The 18,576-nt window shown below is 48.0% G+C and overlaps 1 protein-coding gene across 1 annotated transcript in view; it reads right to left on the reverse strand.

Annotated features, from left to right (window-relative positions):
* Positions 1-2,517: 2,517 nt before the first annotated feature.
* Positions 2,518-18,576, reverse strand: part of NAGPA (N-acetylglucosamine-1-phosphodiester alpha-N-acetylglucosaminidase) — a 23,791-nt gene continuing 7,732 nt past the window's right edge. The window contains exons 3-12 of the mRNA XM_010565252.1: positions 9,977-10,116; positions 9,307-9,415; positions 8,850-8,978; positions 7,788-7,996; positions 6,602-6,649; positions 6,121-6,249; positions 4,903-5,034; positions 4,656-4,716; positions 3,752-3,997; positions 2,518-2,940 (exon numbers count right to left, since the gene is read on the reverse strand). Coding sequence (XP_010563554.1) covers positions 3,775-3,997; positions 4,656-4,716; positions 4,903-5,034; positions 6,121-6,249; positions 6,602-6,649; positions 7,788-7,996; positions 8,850-8,978; positions 9,307-9,415; positions 9,977-10,116 — 1,180 coding nt within the window. The 3' untranslated portion in view covers positions 2,518-2,940; positions 3,752-3,774. The remainder of the gene's footprint in view (positions 2,941-3,751; positions 3,998-4,655; positions 4,717-4,902; positions 5,035-6,120; positions 6,250-6,601; positions 6,650-7,787; positions 7,997-8,849; positions 8,979-9,306; positions 9,416-9,976; positions 10,117-18,576) is intronic.

Genomic DNA, 18,576 nt, shown 5'->3' on the forward strand with positions numbered 1-18,576 from the left:
TAAATAATGCAATATAGGGGTTCCCCCCCCCCTTTTTTTCCTGAATGTTAACATAACAGGAGAAAGGGGGCAGTAGCCTGGATCTTGTGGCTGATGTTGTGCTGTGCTTTTTAAACCTGACTTTGTGAACTGCAGATACAAGAGAAGCAGAATACTTCTAAAACACCTTTTCCCCCCCTAAATGACATTGGCACATTTTAGAAAATAAAACATGCAGTTGCCTTCACAGCAGCCTCTTGTGAGTTGAGACTGGGAGGAGTTCTGGATTCTGGGTCCCTGCGAGCCACTCATCTCTCAAAAGTCTCTTAAGCCAGAACCTTGAAAAACAGACTCCAGTTTTGGGTGCTGAGCTAGTGATGCAGCAAGGCCCTCCCTGCTCCCCAGCAATATCCTGGGAGCCGCTCCTCAGTGAAGTCAGTGAGCTCAGGCTGCGTTCAGGTAACTAGCTGGGTACTTTAAACAATAGCTCCTCAGTAGATTGGGGCTTTCCCCTGTTTCAAATACTCCATATGCAAAACACAATACCTACCTCAAAGAGCTGTTGCCATGTTTAATGTGGGATATGAGACCTCAAGAGCAAGGATGCTATGCTGTAGGTACAAAGTGTTGTGCCATTGTTTACAATTAAATATGGCCACATGTGAAAGCTTTATTCTTAGTAATTTCTACAGGTTTGCCCCATCCTGCTGTTTACTGGCTTCTGTCCCAGTAGGATGGGGAAAGGCAAATATGGAGCATGTCACCAGTGGGCACGCACTTAAGGTGAATGTCAGACTAGACTCGGGGTAAAGCTGGAATGTAGCACCTGAGTCATTTGGGCTAAACATCTTGCCACCTTTCAGCTTTGAAAAGGGCTTTTTTAACTGCTGTGGACAGAAGAGCTTAGCCTTGTGGAGGGACCGAGGGGGGGCTCTAGCCCAGGAAGGTGCAAAAAGCAGCAGTGCTGGCTGCTTTACCACTTCCATGTGCCATGGGTTAAGCTGGAAACTGGCACTCTAATGCACTCTCAGCAGGGAGGCACTGAGAGCTGTCTTGGCTGTTTCTCAGCTTCCTGTACTTGCTGTTGGGGGACGAGTGATCCTGGTTGTTGTTATGTGAGGAAATTCTGAGCAACTGTAGTCACTTTGGCTGTGTAGATGGGTGTGCTGTGGAGTTTGATGCTGCCTCATTTGCTTCAGTCTTATGGTTGGCCAGTTTGGTTATATCAATCCCCTTTCAGCAACAGGTTTAAAAAAAAAAAAACAACTTTTAATAAGAATTTCTAATCCCAATTTGGTTTATCCATCAAAAAATTTTGAAAATGCCATAATCCAGTCATCTTAAATCTGTAATGCTTACTGCAACTCAGAATTGCTATTGGGAAGGGGTGAGCCCAGCTGCCCACTCAACTCAGGTGTGAAGCTGCTATGTATTGATGCAGTAGCTAAGGCCAGTTGTACTAGAGTCAGAGGAATCCCTTATTTCAAAATGCATTTTACTAGCTCACACTTCTTTAATACCTGTAATGTTTATCCTGTGAGCCAAATAATGCAAGAAACAGAGCTATTAGACTCTTAAGGACTAAAGTTGACAAGCATTTGTCAAAGATTCCTGCATGCTATTAGCTTTAATATTCTTCCAACATGTTTGTGATGATTCTTATACCTGATTATTTCTCTCTTGGAAGGCTAAATTGGAATCATGTGACATGCATTAGCTTTTAATGACATCAGCACCTACTTCTAAGCTATTAGTTATGTATATAAGTTAAATGGGCATTAATTTTTTTTAGCAAGCACTTACTTTCTCTCCCTTGCAGCTGTCTTCATTTTTTACATATTGAAGTCCTGATTTTTCTCAGCCAAAAGACCCCAAACATTCTTTAAAAGCACACTAGCAAAATGCAGAGTGCTTTGTAGTGTGTTACTTGACAACAAATGTACTTATTTACAGTATTTGTAGGTTCTGGTAAGAGCTGTACATTTCTGTATGTTGGAAATAAAAAAATCTCTAAAGAACATGTCTAATTGTTTCATGCAACTGTTCAAATTGTGGTAAACTGAAAATTTAATCACATGTGCTGCTGTCTTTACCCACAGAAATGGAGGTAAAGCTTGCTTGTATTCAGTTATTCCTACTTTTTAACTAAAATATTCTTTAATTTTCTCCTGTAGAACCAGCATTTTTTGTTTTCGTACCACAGAGAAGGCTGGTACAACACATTATCCTGTAGTGTAATTGGTTATTTAAAATAAAGAAGGCCCACTGCGTTCAAATGGCCAGTTGAGATTAACTGGAAAAGGATTGCATCTTTATTCTACAACTGCATATTAAGAATTTGAGTTTCAGGCAGTTATCACTAAAAGACTTTATTCAAGTTTCAAATAGCCTTCTGTAAATAGTAGAAAAATAGAATCTTCTCTTTACAGATTGATTTGATGCCAACAGTGGCACAAAAAATTACATATCCTTGGAGAGGTAAAACCAGAGTGCATAAAAATGTTAATATTCAGGCTCAGACAGGCTTTAAAACCCCCCTTTACAGCATTAGAGTAGCACATTAGAGGCTAGTTTTCCCTCACGTGGAAGCAAACTCACTTTTTTTTTTTAAATGCATTGTGCAAGGATGTGTTCTAGTAAAAGGTCAGATTTCCAGCTGAGATGTTCAGGATCTTGGGCTGCCTGAAGCTCTTCCTCATGGAAGCCCCAGCTCACTGCTGGTGGGTGTTCCCTCTGACAAGGGAAGGGCAGTTCTAGCAGCAGTGAGCAAGGGCCACCACATGGACTGTCCTGCTGGGCTGATCAGGCTGGGGTAGGGTGAGCTCAGTCCCATGACTTGGTCCTGTTGTGCTGACCATGCCAGGCTGCTGCTGTCTCTTCTCTTCCCTTCCCCAAGTGGGAGAGCTCCAGGCTGCGGTCCCTCAGTGGCAGCCCACACAGCTGAGCAGAGCACACCAGCTTCTGGGAGATATGAGAGAATGCAAGAATGAAATTTTTGAACTGACAAGGCTCTTTATGTTGCTGTACTGTAAGAACCTACCAAAAATGCAGTGCTTATCATGCACCTTTTCGACTACTTCTAGGAATAAGTATTTGGTAAGAAAACACTCTGGCCCTCCAGTCAACACAGGTCAGGTGCAAGAAAGCCCCAACCCTGTGTGTTAGCCTTTGAGCCTACCACTGGGGCCAGGAGGAGGAATGCTGTGGTTTTATTGTGTACTGCACCTGTTTCAAGATTTTAAACCAACTTTTTTTTTCAGTTTTCTGATAAAAGTCTGAGCTTACCAGGGAAGGGCAGACAGGTATAGACTACACCATCCTTAAGCCTAGCTTTATGCTAGGGGCAATTTATCTTGCATCTTAAAAATACTTACTACTGCTCAGGTGAGAAGGGACCTTTCTGAAGTGCCTACAGCTTACATTTCTCACCTGTTTCCCTCAAGTATTGGAGGGAACCACCCACTTCCTCTCCTGCTAGAGCAAAGGAATCCCCTTATCCCATTCCATGTATGTGGAAGCTGGCCCCATGGCTTGTGCCCTGCATCCTCTCATGGCAACTAATTATGCAGTCCTGTTTGCTCCAGCTAGGGCAGCAGGGGAAGGCAGGGAAGCTAGCCATGTTCTCAGCAGGGCTGGGCCAGAAGCAAGGCAGTTTCTTGGACTGAGGGATCTTGCTGCTGCTCTCGGGTTAGTCAGCAGTTTTATACTCCAGTCTGAATAGCCTCGGTAACAGTCAGTGCTGAGTGGCAGTACAAGGGGCAGAGTGAAATACCTCATCTCTTCTCATCTGGGACTCTACAGGAGTGCCTGGCTTTGGTCCTGAGTATCTTCTGTCTTGCAGGCAGCAGATGTGGAGGTGTGACTGGCTTCCCCATTCATCTCCCTCAGGGGGTGGTAGAGATAGTTACCACTCTCATGGCACCTCTCTGACCTGGCCTTGAGAAAAAGGCCTATGTTTCCCATGGTGCTAATTACCAGAAGCAGAGCCAAGACAGAGGTCATGAAGATCCAGGTTTTTCTGTCAGACAGAAGCAAAATCCACATAAGCAACATCTCTTGACCTGCTTTCACATGCTCCCAGCGTGCAAATTATTTCTCAAAGTTTGTACTCCCTTCTCTGACATCACAAGCTTGCGGTAAGAACATGCTCTGTGAAAGCCTTTGAAAGGCTGCTCCGGCAGCCAGAGCACATGGCTGTTTTTAGCTTTCCACTCAGTTAACAAGTGACCAGCTGTGCCTGCAGAGTGACTGTAGCTTTGCCAACACCCCAGAAGCCATGCTCTGGTATCAGAACTGCCCTCATCTGTTTGTTGCCTATACAGTGCATCAGTGGGAGAGGAAAGGTGGCTCTCGTTCAACTGTGAGCTGCAGAGCACCAGGCTCAGAGCATCAACTGTCACTGGTGGGGGCTTCAGCTCAGCACTTGTCTTAAGGTGCTAAACGCTTAATCGTGCCTTCCCTATCCTCATCTTTCCTGTCATAAGTGCTGTAGGTGATACAACGAAGTCAGAACACAGATGCTTTGGGCAATGAAGCAGCAGGTCTCTAAGCTTCACTGACACATGGCCCTGCCACCCAGGAGGTGGTGTGAACAACTCCATCTCACAGTAAGCAATTGATGGCATGGACTCAGTGTGTACATATAGATGTATATATGACGAGTATTACACACTTACTCTGACAAAGAGAATTTTTCTTTGCTCCTTCCCTTATTCTGGGAAGCCAAACACCGCCCAGCTGGAAAACAAAGAATAGTGGGAAGAAAGGTAGTATTGGGGGACGGTGTAAAATTCCACTAAAAAAAGAGCAAGCTTAGGTAAGATGACAGCCAGCCAGAGCTGGTAACTAAGCAAATACAACATTATGCACTAAAGCTGCTCTTCTAACTTTTTTTTAAGACACGACCACTGTAACCAGAGATACCTTTGTTTAACTGGTCCTGTACTGCCAATTCATAGGTGACATTGCAGCTGCCTGTCTCCCGGTCGCAGGGACACATGTGTTCACATGCACATCGTTTCTGGCAGTTTGGCCCATACCAGCCCATGGGACACTCTAGGGAATTGATTACAAAGAAGTCGGTCATTGTCAAAGCTCCACCTGCTTTGAAACCATCCAGCCTATGACTGCAGCTCCCCCCTGCCCCCAGCTCAACCGTGCCTGCTTCCCCAGCTGCACCAGCTCAGTGCCAGGAAGGATGGGCACACTCAGAGCTTTAGGAAAGGCTCAAACCTCACCTACATCTCACTGAGGTATTTGTGTTGCTTCTGTCACCACAGCAGTCTCTGGCCTTGTTGCTTCCAATGTATTTTTCTTCCTGCCACATCTGAGCTACGGTCCTGGGGCTTGGGCTCATAAGCAAAGGTGGAGGGGGGGGCAGCAGTGGCCAATTCCTAAAGGGAAGCAGTCAGGTCCCCAGCTTTCCTGCAGCCTGACAAAGCTGTTCTGCCTGCCCACCCTGCTATTATTTTGTTTACTTCACAGAGAAGCTTTTGTAAAATAGGGATCAGGCTGGCTGGGTGTTCCTCGGCTGAGAACAAACCATGCACACCAGAAGTTTACACCCACGCTGTAATTAACTTGTCCTGTCACCAGAGCACGCTGTTCAGTCAGGTACACGGCGGGGGGGGGCCTTGAGCACTTCAGAAAAGCTGGAGCGGTTACACAATCAAGAACATCCCTAGCTCTGTTAGCACTAGCATGTGTACAGCCTGAGTTCGAAGGTCGTAAGCCAGAATGGCCCTTTGGAGCATTTCACGCTCACTGACCCGGACCACCTGAAGCCTGGGCTGCAGGCAGGGCCTTGCGTGACACCCTCAAGTGAAGGATCTTCAAGTACTCATGTTCTGCACTCACGAGCTTGGGAAAGCAGCCCAGTTCTTTGGGGCAGAGACTAAACAGGCATCCACAATTTTCTAATGATGAAGAAAACCCTTTCCTCTCTGCTCCTTCCTTTTCTTTTTAGCCAGTTTGGCTAGGACAGGCAAGCCCTTAAGAGCTGGGAGCTGGCAGGTTACACTCCAGCTGTGAAGTTCAGGCCTGAGCCTGCCCGGCAGACTTCGTGCTTGCTTTGCCCACAAGAGGTGGCCCAGATGTGACACAAAAGCCTCTCCCCAGGCCATTATTCAGAGCAGCCCTTACCTTGCTCACAGCTGGTGCCATAGTACCCAGCCGGGCAGGAACAGGCTCCATACACAGGGTCACATGAGCCACCATTCTGGCACTGGCATTTCTGGGTGCAAGCATCCCCATAGAAACCACTAGCACAAGCTGCAGGAGACAAGCAGAGATCTCGTCAGGGCCCTCACTACAAAGGCAAGCAATCCCACCCCATGCTTATACCCCTGGAGTATTCACTGGCACAGGGAGCTGACAGCTGCTCAGAGAACAGAAGCAGAATAAGGAGCAAGGGCTTAAAGTGCTTCGCACCAAGCCAATCTTAAGATGCCCAGGCTCCGACTAACCTCACACTGACAAAAAGGAAAGCACCGTGTAGCCTTTCCCTTCACTGCTCCCTCTTGGAGAGCCACCCACCACTGCAGGCTGCCAGCCATTAGGAAGTGGTTCACATTACCCTCTTGCTGGCTATGAAGAAGTGGAGCGGAGTGGAGGTCAGCCTTACCTTCACTGCAGTTGGTGCCAATCCAGCCAGCATCACACCGGCATCCAGCTGTGCAAACACACATGAACAAGCATTAAGAGTAGAGAAAGACTTAGAAATAGCAGGAACTCAAAATTAGGAGCTTCTGCTTCTTGGGGTGCTCTCTTAACTCTCCCTGCCAGGAAACCCACAGAAGAGGAATCCTGAACTCACACACAGGTGAGGTTTAAATATGCACCCCCTACAGCTGCCAAACACAGCAGAAGCCCCTGCTGATGGGACTCAAGAGATTAACTCTGAGTGAACTATCAGCAGCAGCTGCATCCACTGAGCTCTGTCCAGCCACTTCACTGGTGCAAACCTGACTGTGAGTTGAATCAGGGAGGTAGCACAGAAACAGGGCAACAGGATTGAGCAGGCACAGAGGAGCAGAAGTTGCATGGTGTATATTATGGCAGTCCCTAGATGCAAAATGAGTTTATGGAAGAGTAGCAACTGCATACTTGTAAAAATCATGAAGCAGGAGAGTCAAGTAAAGAAGGAACATTAAGGGAAGGGGGCAGAACTCAGCTGCTCTGTCACACAGCATAATACACTGCCCTTCCCATCAGCAGATTTTCAAACAAACCGGGAGCACAGCCCCAGGGGCCAGAAAGAGAAACTGAGACGTAGAGTTTGAAGTCAAGTCCTATTTACAGGTCCAGTTTCCAGATCTGAGTCCCAGCCTGGCCCTGCTGCTGTCTCCTAAAGGCAACATGTTCTGACCATCTCTGCTGCTGCTTCAGATGCTGGAGGGAAAGAGGCGAGCAGTTCCATACACCCAGAAGGTAAGACAAGGGCCAAGGCACACAGCACCTGCTGGCTTCCAGAGTCAGGGCGTGGGCTGGCCAGACAATCAGCACCGGCAGCCCTAAAAGGCTGGGCTCCTGGGCCCGGGGAGCCTCACCAAAGGGTGCTGCTCTCTGCAGCGAAGGAAGCGGCTACTGCTGGTGCCAGTTCATGTGAGCTGCACTCCTTCACACCAGAGTGGGAATGGACTTTGTGAACCAGCCAGGACTGCACACAGCAATGCGCTGAGGTGCCTTGCAGGCAGGTAAGTGATATTCCCCATGTATACACTGCCCGGGTCTGTGCTTCCCCTAGTGCTACCCAGGGGCACCCACTGGCATCTCCATGTTAGAAGCCTTTGCACACCACAGTGACTTACAGTCGGTGCAGATGCCGTGCAGGCTGCAGTTGGAAGGGCCACAGTCCAAGATGTCACAGGCTGGACCTCTCCAGAAGTCCTCAGTGCAGTGGCACTCCCCTTCCACGCAGTTCCCGTGTCCGCTGCAGTCTGCAGGTTCGCAGGCAGGCTCGTGGATACACATTATGGTCGAGATGCTCCGAGGGCAACGCCACATGTTGTCAAAGGAGCTGGGGACAGAAGACGGGTCCCATAAGACGTGCAAGCACTGTGCTGCTCCCAGCCCTACGTGAAACCAGTTGATCTAATGCACAAATTTTCATCCTGATTCACACTGGCAAACAAGAACATTAATAATGGGGAAATATAAACATAAAACTAGATTTGAGTCAATGTTTTAACTAAGTGTTAACTCCTAATGGATAGGAGTCATTTCAAACATGGAATTACAGAAAGCAATATGCAAAGTCTCCCTTTAAGCAGTCCCAGCTTCCCTTAACTTGGGCATTCAACATGCCTTTTCTTGAATGTTATTTGCTTTGACATAAGTGATGTCATTGCAGTTATAGCAACGCCTGCCTTTCAACTGTCAGACTGCAAACTGAATTTTAAATCCTTTCATGTTTACAGTCAGAAATGACTAAAAAGCTAAATTTAAAGTAAAATATTCTTTAGGTTCCTTCATGTAAGGCAGGGCAGGGACTCCAAGTCAGTGTTTCTCTTTCATAATAAAAAGCTGTTGACAGATCTCTGCTAATTCCTGTGAATGTGCAGCTCTGACTCTCCAAGTCTAAGAGCTGTTTCCTTATCTGATTCCCACATCAGGCCACTCAGTGATGTCGAACAGCTTTGCTGCATGTCTGAAAACAGCTAAACTTTAATCCTGGATGACTAAATGGAAAAAACATGTAGTCACTAAATTGCTTTAAATTTTAGAGTCACTCTCTCTCTCGGAATTTGTCACTTGCCTTTACATTGTGATCTCCCAGCAATGCAGAGCAGAAGGGTAGGACTGAGCTCTGCATGCTAACAGGAACTGCGTGGTTACTTGTGCAGCCCTGGACATCGGCTGCCAGCACCTACCAGTGCTCAGACGGATAGCTTGCAAGGGTCCCATTTAAGACCAGCGTTGCAGACCCTCCACCATCCAGGTTGATAGCATTGACAATTCCCTGATGCTTCAGAAATTCAGCCATTTCCCAGAGGTTGACTCTGCAAAAGCAAAGTTGTTCATTGCTCATTCATGCTATTTGACTTCAAAGAAACTGCTATGCTAGAAGCTTGGTCCCTCACCTCAGTGGAAGGGGGGAAGCTCTGCCACCCCAGGTATGCTCACTTGCTGCCTGGAGGCTGCCTTAGCCTTTTCTGGCTCTGCCAGAAAGACACCAAACAGTGGTGTGTTCAACCAACCTCTTGAGCTCTGCCAGTCTCTGCCTTAAAATAAATTACTGGCAGCCACAGAGTCCCTCCAGTTCCAGCAACAGAATTTGAAGACCGATCTTGCACCTGCCCCAAGACCTTACCACAACCCTAGCCTTACCCTCTGGATTCCGTCTGTCCATCCACATGAACCAAGACCAGCTGCCCCTGACTGTCGTGTCCAACTGCGGTCCTGGCTGATATCACATTGATGAACTTGTCAAAGGTTCCTGTGCAGGAGAGGGAATAATTCACACACCATCTGGGTGACAGAACTGGCTGTTTAGACACATCTGTCTGCAAAACAGCTCCCAGCAAGGAGCTCATCTAAATTGAAACACAATGAGAACAGAGCTCAGGTTCCTCTTGTTCATCCAAGCCCATCTAGGAATAACATTTCCAGAAGCACTCATGTCAAGGTTTTTGTCTGGCACAGGCACCAAGAAGGGGATTCAGAAGCCCTCAGTGTAAAACTCCTGTAAGAGGCATCTGCTTTGAGTTTCTCTGGACAAGTATTAACACCAATCATGCCATCACTATTTACAGTCCTCAGTGAATTCTGTTTAACAACCTTGAACAGGTGAGTGCAGCCTCATCTTGCAGGCAGCCTACTTCTTGTACTGCGCTTGCCGCAGACTTGGGGTAAAGTAGCACAGAAGAAATTTGGACCTCTTGAGTGAGTAGCAAACTGCAACTAGACAATATAGTTTCCACTGCTACGCCCTCCTTCCAACAGCCCCATCAGACGGACAATCTATACCCAGGCTGAAGCTAGGCTTTACAATATTTACCTGTGGTTTGAATTTCACCACACTCAGCCATTTGACTCTGACTGATGTACACTTCTCCATCTCTTAGGAGCCAAACTACCCCACTCACAAGCTGCACAAAAGGGTTTGCTTGATCCAAGACATCTTCCTCAGACAGGTAACTAGGAAAGAGAGAGCAGGAGGGGTTACCCACAGTCACAGCAGTCTCACGTAAAAGCCTCTTCTGCTGCCAGCAGGCTCCAGAAGCAGGGAGAAGGGGAGAAGGTGGCTGAATGAAAGCTAGCTACATCTAAAACTAGAGGCCAAGCAGTGTGAAACATCACTTTAGCAGCCACAGTGGACCCTGTTCTCCGCTATTCTGCACAAAACGCTGTTAATGATGATCCCAGGCCACTGTGCATGAAACAACTGCCAACTGTGTGGCCAGTGGACCTGAGCCAGGATAATAAGGGCAGAGCCATTGCCAAATACTCAGGAGCTGTGGAAGCAGCTGTAACATCTTGCTCTGTCAGCTTCCATTCTGCAAAACAGTGACACCAAACAGCTTTTGAGAGGGTTTTCAGCAACAGCATCCAGTCTGCCTACAGCTGCACTGAGGGGAAGACACTGCTGGATGCTACCTACTCCCCTCCGTCTGGGAAAGAGCTTCCTCTACTCTTCCAGACAGCAAAACCTTTCACTGAACGGTCAGACAGTAAAAGGACTGTTCAGCAACCATTTCCATGATCAGGCATTGTGTGTCACTGCAGAATGCTTCCCAAGGGATATTCTTCTCTCAAGAATTAGGGTGCTGAGTAACATCTGCCTCATCAGAACCTGATGCTAGGTGATGTTTGCAACTGACAGGAGAAGACAGCAGCAAAGGTTGAGGCTGAAGAGCTGTGCTTTCGCTGTAAGTTCTGCCAGTGGTTTTTGGTTTAAAACTGATTGCTCTATGTGCTCCAGACATGTCTTGTGGGAGCTGGATGCTCAACTTCTAGCTTTTCAGTATCCATGACTGCAGCTGAACAAAGCTTCATGCTTTGTAGGAAAGTGTAATTGAAAATACCCGAATGGAAAACATGCAAAAAGAAATCCCTGTACCCACGAGAAAGGAACACAAAGACAAAATGAACACAGCTGAAAATGGATCAAATTGCACAACAGCTTGAGCATGGACTAATCAACAGTCAGCTTTTAAAGCCTGCAATTATCCATCCTCAGTCCAGGTGGTAGAGGCAGCATCTTTGCTAGGTGGGGGGTAACAGTGTGCCCCAGTGCACCCTCCTGCTGCTTGTGATATAGTGTGAAAGGGCCAAATGTGAATTACTTTCCCCACTGCCCTGACAGCCCAAATTATTTACACCAAAACTATTTCTAGTGTCATGTTTTGGAAGCTGCAAAGACACCAAGCAGACAGCAGCTCACACAGTGCCCTGACTCCATTTAACATGGGAGATCTTGCTGGAGCAGGAGAGAAGCAGGACAGAGCTGAGATTAAGGATTCAACGGCGACCTTGCAGCTGCTGTTGGTCCCCTCGGCAGAAGCCCCCTCTTTAAAGGGGACATGTCACCAACTCTGCCAGCCCCTCTGCCATGTAAATTAGGGCTGTGGTTCTCAGGGCTGTCAGGGAATGGCTGCACACTAAAGCCCGGGCTTGGTACAGTCAGTTTGGCTTTGCTGAGGTCTGAGGGCACATGGGAGTGGGCTAACAGAAGGATGGAGAATACAGCCAACAGATGCAGCAGCTTCCAGACTGTTTCTCAGTCTTCTGAGGTGATCAGAAGGACCTCTGGGAACCCTTCTAGGACCTTTAGGGTGCCTGCTGCTGTTGGGGAAGGGTAGCTACTGGGGGCCTTTACTTCCAGCAAGTACTAACAGTTCTGTCAGCTATTCCTCATCAAAGGGTGCTTTGAGCTTTTGTCTCCAGCTGATTAGGGACTGTCACACCAGGCTGAGACCACAGCTCCCAAGAGTCAAGAGATGTTGCAGCTCATGTGGTGGGGAGCTGGAATTTCTGTAGAGGGCAGTGCCTGTGGTCAGCTCTGGTGACACACCACAGGGCACAGTCTCCAGCACCAACTTCTGCAACTATCTCTAGTACAGCAGACACCTCAATTCAGCTTGAGCTGTGGAGGGAGAAGGCAGTGCTCCAGCTCTCAGGTTGCAGGGAAACCTGTGCCTCTCGCTGAAGCTGATGGTGGGAAATGGTGTCCTAGTGCATGCTGGCTGAGGAGTGCTGCTGGGACAAGGAGCTACAAGAGGAGGTCTGCACACTGCACAGCAGCAGGGATGATGAGAAAGAGATGGACAGATCTTTCCTAATAGCCTGCAGAAACAAAACCCTGAACCCCACAACACCCAGAAGAACCCAGGACCTGCTTGCTGGGGTGGCAATTCCTGTGATGATGAAAGCTGGAAGACTGTGAACTCTGGCACCAGGAGGGAGCTCTTCCTCCACCCAGGTTCAGTGCCCTGGCAGCAGGCAAGGGGCTGGGAGCTCTGTGAAATAAAGTGTCTGTGTTGGCTGAACTGGACGGAACCCTGCAGCAGCACCAGAGGAGGTGGGTGAGTGTTGTGGTTTAACCCCAGCCAGCAACTAAGCACCACGCAGCCGCTCACTCACTCCCCCCCATCCAGTGGGATGGGGGAGAAAATCGGGAAAAAGAAGTAAAACTCCTGGGTTGAGATAAGAACGGTTTAATAGAACAGAAAAGAAGAAACTCATAATGGTAACACTAATAAAATGACAACAGTAGTAATAAAAGGATTGGAATGTACAAATGATGCGCAGGGCAATTGCTCACCACCCGCTAGTCCCCGAGCGGTGATTCCCCGCCCCCCACTTCCCAGTTCCTATACTAGATGGGATGTCCCATGGTATGGAATACACCGTTGGCCAGTTTGGGTCAGGTGCCCTGGCTGTGTCCTGTGCCAACTTCTTGTGCCCTGGCTGGGCATGAGAAGCTGAAAAATCCTTGACTATAGTCTAAACACTACTGAGCAACAACTGAAAACATCAGTGTTATCAACATTCTTCGCATACTGAACTCAAAACATAGCACTGTACCAGCTACTGGGAAGACAGTTAACTCTATCCCAGCCGGAACCAGGACAGTGAGTGATAGGTGGAAGCTCCCTGCTGCAGGGCAGAGAGGTCCCCATTTGCTAGCCTGTCTAGCGAGGTTTGCTGGGGGCTCAGATCTGGGATGTTGTGGGGAGACTGCTGAGACTTCTCCAGCCCCCAGACTGCTATCCCCTGCTGCTCTTCCACGCGGGCACCAACAGCACTGCCAGGGGAAACTACGAGTGTATCAAGAACAACTGCATAGCTCTGGGGGTGATAGCCAAGGGCGGCCCAGGTGGTCCTCTCCTCAATCCTGCTGGTGAGGAGGAAGGGTTTGAGAAGCAGTAGATGGATTCTGTGGGTCACTGTGCAGTAGCACGGCTCATGTTGACAATAGGAATTTGCTTTTTACAAAGCTAGAACCCTCTCTGAGGACTGACTGGCAGAGATGGCATCCACATGACCAAGTGAGGCAAAAGTAACTTCTGTAGAGGCAATCTGGTGGGGAAAGCTTTAAACCAGGAAAGAAACAGGAGGGAAATAATCGCCCACAGTCAAGTGAGGAAGCGGTAGACCAGGCTGGCAAGTGAAGGTTACAGGGTCACTTGGACAAGAGAACATGAAACAACAAAGTATTAACAAAAGGTGAGCGCACCATATGCACACAAATAAGGAAGTGGTGAGGGGACTCATGGGGAAGCTTTTGCCCTCTTCCTGGAAAATCAGTGGGTGCCTATGGGAAGTTGTACAGTAACGCAAGCAGTATAAGCACAAACAGGAGGAATCAGAGGTCTGTGCAGCTGCAGGGCTACAGCCTCGCTGGGATCATGCAGACATGGTGGGACAGTGCATGTGACTGGAATGCTGCAATGGATGGATACAGGCTCTTAGGAAGAGCCTGTACCCAAGGAGGGGGGTGGGAGAAGTGGGAAGCAGCTGCCCTTTACATGAGACAGCAGCAGGAACGCCTGGAGGAGAGGCAGTGGGGTAGCCCTGTATGTTAGGGAATGTATTGATTGTCTAGAGCTTAATGATGGTGATGATAGAGTTAAGTGGTTTGGGGTAAGATTCAGAGGGAAGGCCAACAAGGCAGATATCATGGTGGGAGTCTGTTGTAGACCACCCAACGGGGATGAAGAGGCAGATGAAATATTCTGTAAGCAGCTGGGAGAAGTCTCACAATCGCTAGCCCTTGTTCTCATGGGGGACTTCAACTTACCAAATGTCTGCTGGAAATACAATACAGCGGAGAGGAAACAGTCCAGGAGGTTCCTGGACTGTGTGGAAGATGACTTCCTGACACAGCTGGTGAGGGAGCCAACCAGGGAAGGCACCCCGCTGGACCTCTTGTTTGTGAACAGAGAAGGACTTGTGGGTGATGTGATGGTTAGAGGCTGTCTTGGGCACAGCGATCATGAAATTGTAAGTTTTCAATTCTTGGAGAAGTAAGGAGGGGGTCAGCAGAACTGCTACCTTGGACTTCTGGAGGACAGACTTTGGCCTGTTTAGGATTGGTTGAGAGAGTCCCTTGGGTCGCAGTCCTGAAGGGCAAAGGAGTCCAGGAAGCCTGGACGCTCTTCAAGAAGAAAATCTTAAAGGCGCAGGAGCAGGCAGTCCCCATGTGCCAGAAGACGAGCCGGCAGGGAAGAAGACCGGCCTGGCTGAACAGAGAGCTTTGGCTGGAACTTGCGGAAAAAAGGAGAGTTTATGACCTTTGGAAGAAGAGGCAGGCAACCCAGGAGGACTACAAAAATGTCATGAAGTTATGCAGGGAGAGAATTAGAAGGGCCAAAGCCCACCTAGAACTTAATCTGGCTACTGCCATAAAAGACAGTAAAAAACATTTCTATAAATATATTAGCAACAAAAGGAGGGCTAGGGAGAATTTCCATCCTTTAATGGATACAGGGGGAAACAGTGACAAAGGATGAGGAAAAGGCTGAGGTATTTCTTTGCCTCAGTCTTTAACAGTAAGACCAGTTGTTCTCCAAGTACCCAGCACCCTGAGCTGGAAGACAGGGAGCAGAATGAAGACCCCACAATCCAAGGGGAAATAGTTAGCAACCTGCTGCACCACTTAGACACACACAAGTCTATGGGGCCAGATGGGATCCACCCAAGGGTACTGAGGGAGCTGACAGAAGTGCTCACCAAGCCACTTTCCATCATTTATCAGCAGCCCTGGCTAACTGGGGAGGTCCCAGTTGACTGGAAGTTAGCAGATATAACACCAATCTACAAGAAGGGCTGGAAGGGTCCAGGGAACTACAGGCCTGTCACTCTGAACTCGGTGCTGGGGAAGGTTATGGAGCAGATCAGCTCGAGTGCCATCACGTGGCATGTACAGGACAACCAGGCAATCAGGCCCAGTCAGCATGGGTTTGTGAAAGGCAGGTCCTGCTTGACTAACCTGATCTCCTTCTATAAAAAGGTGACCCACTTAGTAGATGAGAGAAAGGCTGCAGATGTTGTTTACCTGGACTTTAGTAAAGCTTTTGACACCATTTCCTACTGCATTCTCCCGGAGAAACTGTCTGTGCATGGCTTAGATGGGTGTACTCTTTGCTGGGTAAAAAACTGGCTGAGTTGTGGTGAATGGAGTTAAATCCAGTTGGCAGCCAGTTACAAGTGGTGTTCCCCAGGGCTCAGTACTGGGGGCAGTTCTGTTTAATATTTTTATCAATGATCTGGATGAGGGGATTGAGTGCACCCTCAGTAAGTTTGCAGACACCACCAAGCTGGGCAGGAGTGTTATCTGCTGGAGGGTAGGAAGGCTCTACAGAGGGATCTGGACAGGCTGGATCGATGGGCCGAGGCCAATTGTATGAGGTTCAACAAGGCCAAGTGCTGGGTCCTGCACTTGGGTCACAACAACCCCATGCAACGCTACAGGCTTGGGGAGGAGTGGCTGGAAAGCTGCCTGGTGGAAAAGGACCTGGGGGTGTTGGTGACAGCCGGCTGAATATGAGCCAGCAGTGTGTCCAGGTGGCCAAGAAGGCCAACGGCATCCTGGCTTGTATCAGAAATAGTGTGGCCAGCAGGAGCAGGGAGGTGATCGTTCACCTGTACTTGGCACTGCTGAGGCCGCATTTCGAATACCATGTTCAGTGTTGGGCCCCTCACTACAGGAAAGACACTGGGGTGCTGGAGTGTGTCCAAAGGAGGGCAACGAAGCTGGTGGAGGGTCCAGAGCACAAGTCTTACGAGGAGCGGCTGAGGGAACTGGGGTTGTTTAGTCTGGAGAAAAGGAGGCTGAGGGGAGACCTCATCGCTCTCTACAACTACCTGAAAGGAGGTTGTAGCGAGGTGGGGGTCAGTCTCTTTTCCCAGGTAACAAGCGATAGGACAAGAGGAAATGGCCTCAAGTTGTGCCAGGGGAGGTTTAGATTGGATATTCGGAAAAATTTCTTCACTGAAAGGGTTGTCAAGCATTGGAACAGGCTGCCCAGGGAAATAGTTGAGTCACCATCCCTGGAGGGATTTAAAAGACGTGTAGGTGTGGTGCTTAGGGATGTGCTTTAGTGGTGGTTGGCAGTGCTAGGTTAACGGTTGGACTTGATGATCTTAAAGGTCTTTTCCAACTTAAATGATTCTATGATTCTGCCTAGGCACTGACCACAAGCTAACTGAGGGCTTATGGGATAGGATTAGAGCTCTGGCAGATCAGTGTGGGTGACATCATGGTGGATCTCTGCCACAGACTGCCTGGTTGAGAAATAGTAGCTAAGACTTTCAGAAAACTGGAAAAAGCCTCATGTTCACAGGCCCTGGCACTTATGGGGGACTCTAACTCTCCTGGTACCTGCTGAAAGGGTGTCCTGGTTTCAGCTGGCATAGAGTTCATTTTCTTCTTAGTAGCTGGTACAGCGTGCTTTGGATTTAGTGTGACAATAATGTTGATAACACACTGATGTTTTAGTTGCTGCTAAGCAGCGCTTATCCTAAGTTAAGCATTTTTCAGTGTCCCATGCTCTGCCAGCAAGCAAGTGCACAAGAAGCTGGGAGGGAGCATGGCCAGGACAACTGATCCAAACTAGCCAAAGGAATATTCCACACCATAGAACGTCACGCTCAGTATATAAACTGGGGGGAGTTGGCTGGGGCGAGGTGAATTGCTGCTCGGGCATCAGTCAGCGGGTGGTTAGCGATTGTATTGTGCATCCCTTGTCTTTTCTTGGATTTAATATCTTTTTTTTGTTTTTATATTCCTTTTGATTAATTATTATATTTTATTATTGCTATTATATTTTATTTTACTTTAGTTATTACACCATTCTTATCTCAACCCACGAGTTTTACTTCTTTTTTTAGATTCTCTTCCCCATCCCACTGGGAGGGAGGAGGAGTGAGTGAGTGAGCGGTTGCATTGGTGCTTAGTTGCTGACTGGCCTTAAACCATGACAGTCCTTTTTGGTGCCCAGTGTGGGGCTTGAAGGGTTGAGGTAACAACCAATCTGACCAGAGCATGTTAAAACAAATTTGTTATAAGCATTCATTATATTAGTTTAATAGTCGCTGGTCACAATGTTGATTTATTGGCTCTTAAGAGTTGTTGCGCTCATTCTGAGTTATGTTATGTATCACCTTACCTGTGCTGCTGCTTATCATCCGTGGGAGGTGGATTAAGCTTTTCACTCTGTTGTACTATGTAACACTGATTTATGGTATGATAAAATTATCCGTCATGGGACTAATCTGGTATTTGTACTCAGCATTGCTGTTATCTCTGTAGTTCGGGAGCCATCTATCGGAAACTATTAATAATTACACCCTTTACCTTTTCTCCACGGAGAGCCAACCTACGGGGTAGACACCTTCCTTCACCTTCCTCTTCTCCTCCAGGCTAATTACAACAATGTTTGAGAATTTTTAATATCCTTGGAACGTTAAAACTAACATGGTCCTATTGCTAGGAACTAGCATGTTCCTGAATGTGGTTCAGGCCTTGTTTAAGGTTAAACAACTATTTAAGAGTATCTCCCAGATACCAGAGTGGCAGGGTGTGTGGAATACCATGGGCAAATGCCTAGGGCAGTGGGCACCTCCAGTGTTTTGGAACTTCACCTTTCAACAAGGGCAGAATCCTGAAAAACTAGTAGAACATTTGGAAAAATTATGCTGTCACCCCGACAATTCCAGGGAGACACAAATCACTGCAATGTGCTGGGGCCTGGCCTGTGCCTACCGAGCCCTGTTCAACGCTATTCAGTACCCTTAAGGGGAAGAGAAGGTCTCTGGATCTGAAAACAAAATGACAGGCACTGTGGTTACTCCAACCCGTGATAGGCTCTGTAGCTGAACCAGAGAATCAACCCGTGCCAGTATCAGTCACCCATGTAGAGAAGAAGAAATACTCAAAAAAACCCCCAGCTTGCTTAGCAAAGGATGAAGGTGAACCAGGATCATCACGAGAACAGGAGGAAGAGGCAGAACCAGAGATAATCACCCAATCCCTATCCCTGAGTGAGCTGCAAAAAGGCTTCAGCTGTCATCCAGGCAAGCACATTATCACCTGGCTGCTCCAATGCTGGGATAATGGGGCCAGTAGCTTGGAATTAGAGGGTAGGGAAGCCA

The sequence above is a fragment of the Haliaeetus leucocephalus genome, unplaced genomic scaffold (assembly GCF_000737465.1).
Source record: "Haliaeetus leucocephalus isolate CR32 unplaced genomic scaffold, Haliaeetus_leucocephalus-4.0 Scaffold188, whole genome shotgun sequence".
NCBI classification, from domain to species: domain Eukaryota; kingdom Metazoa; phylum Chordata; class Aves; order Accipitriformes; family Accipitridae; genus Haliaeetus; species Haliaeetus leucocephalus.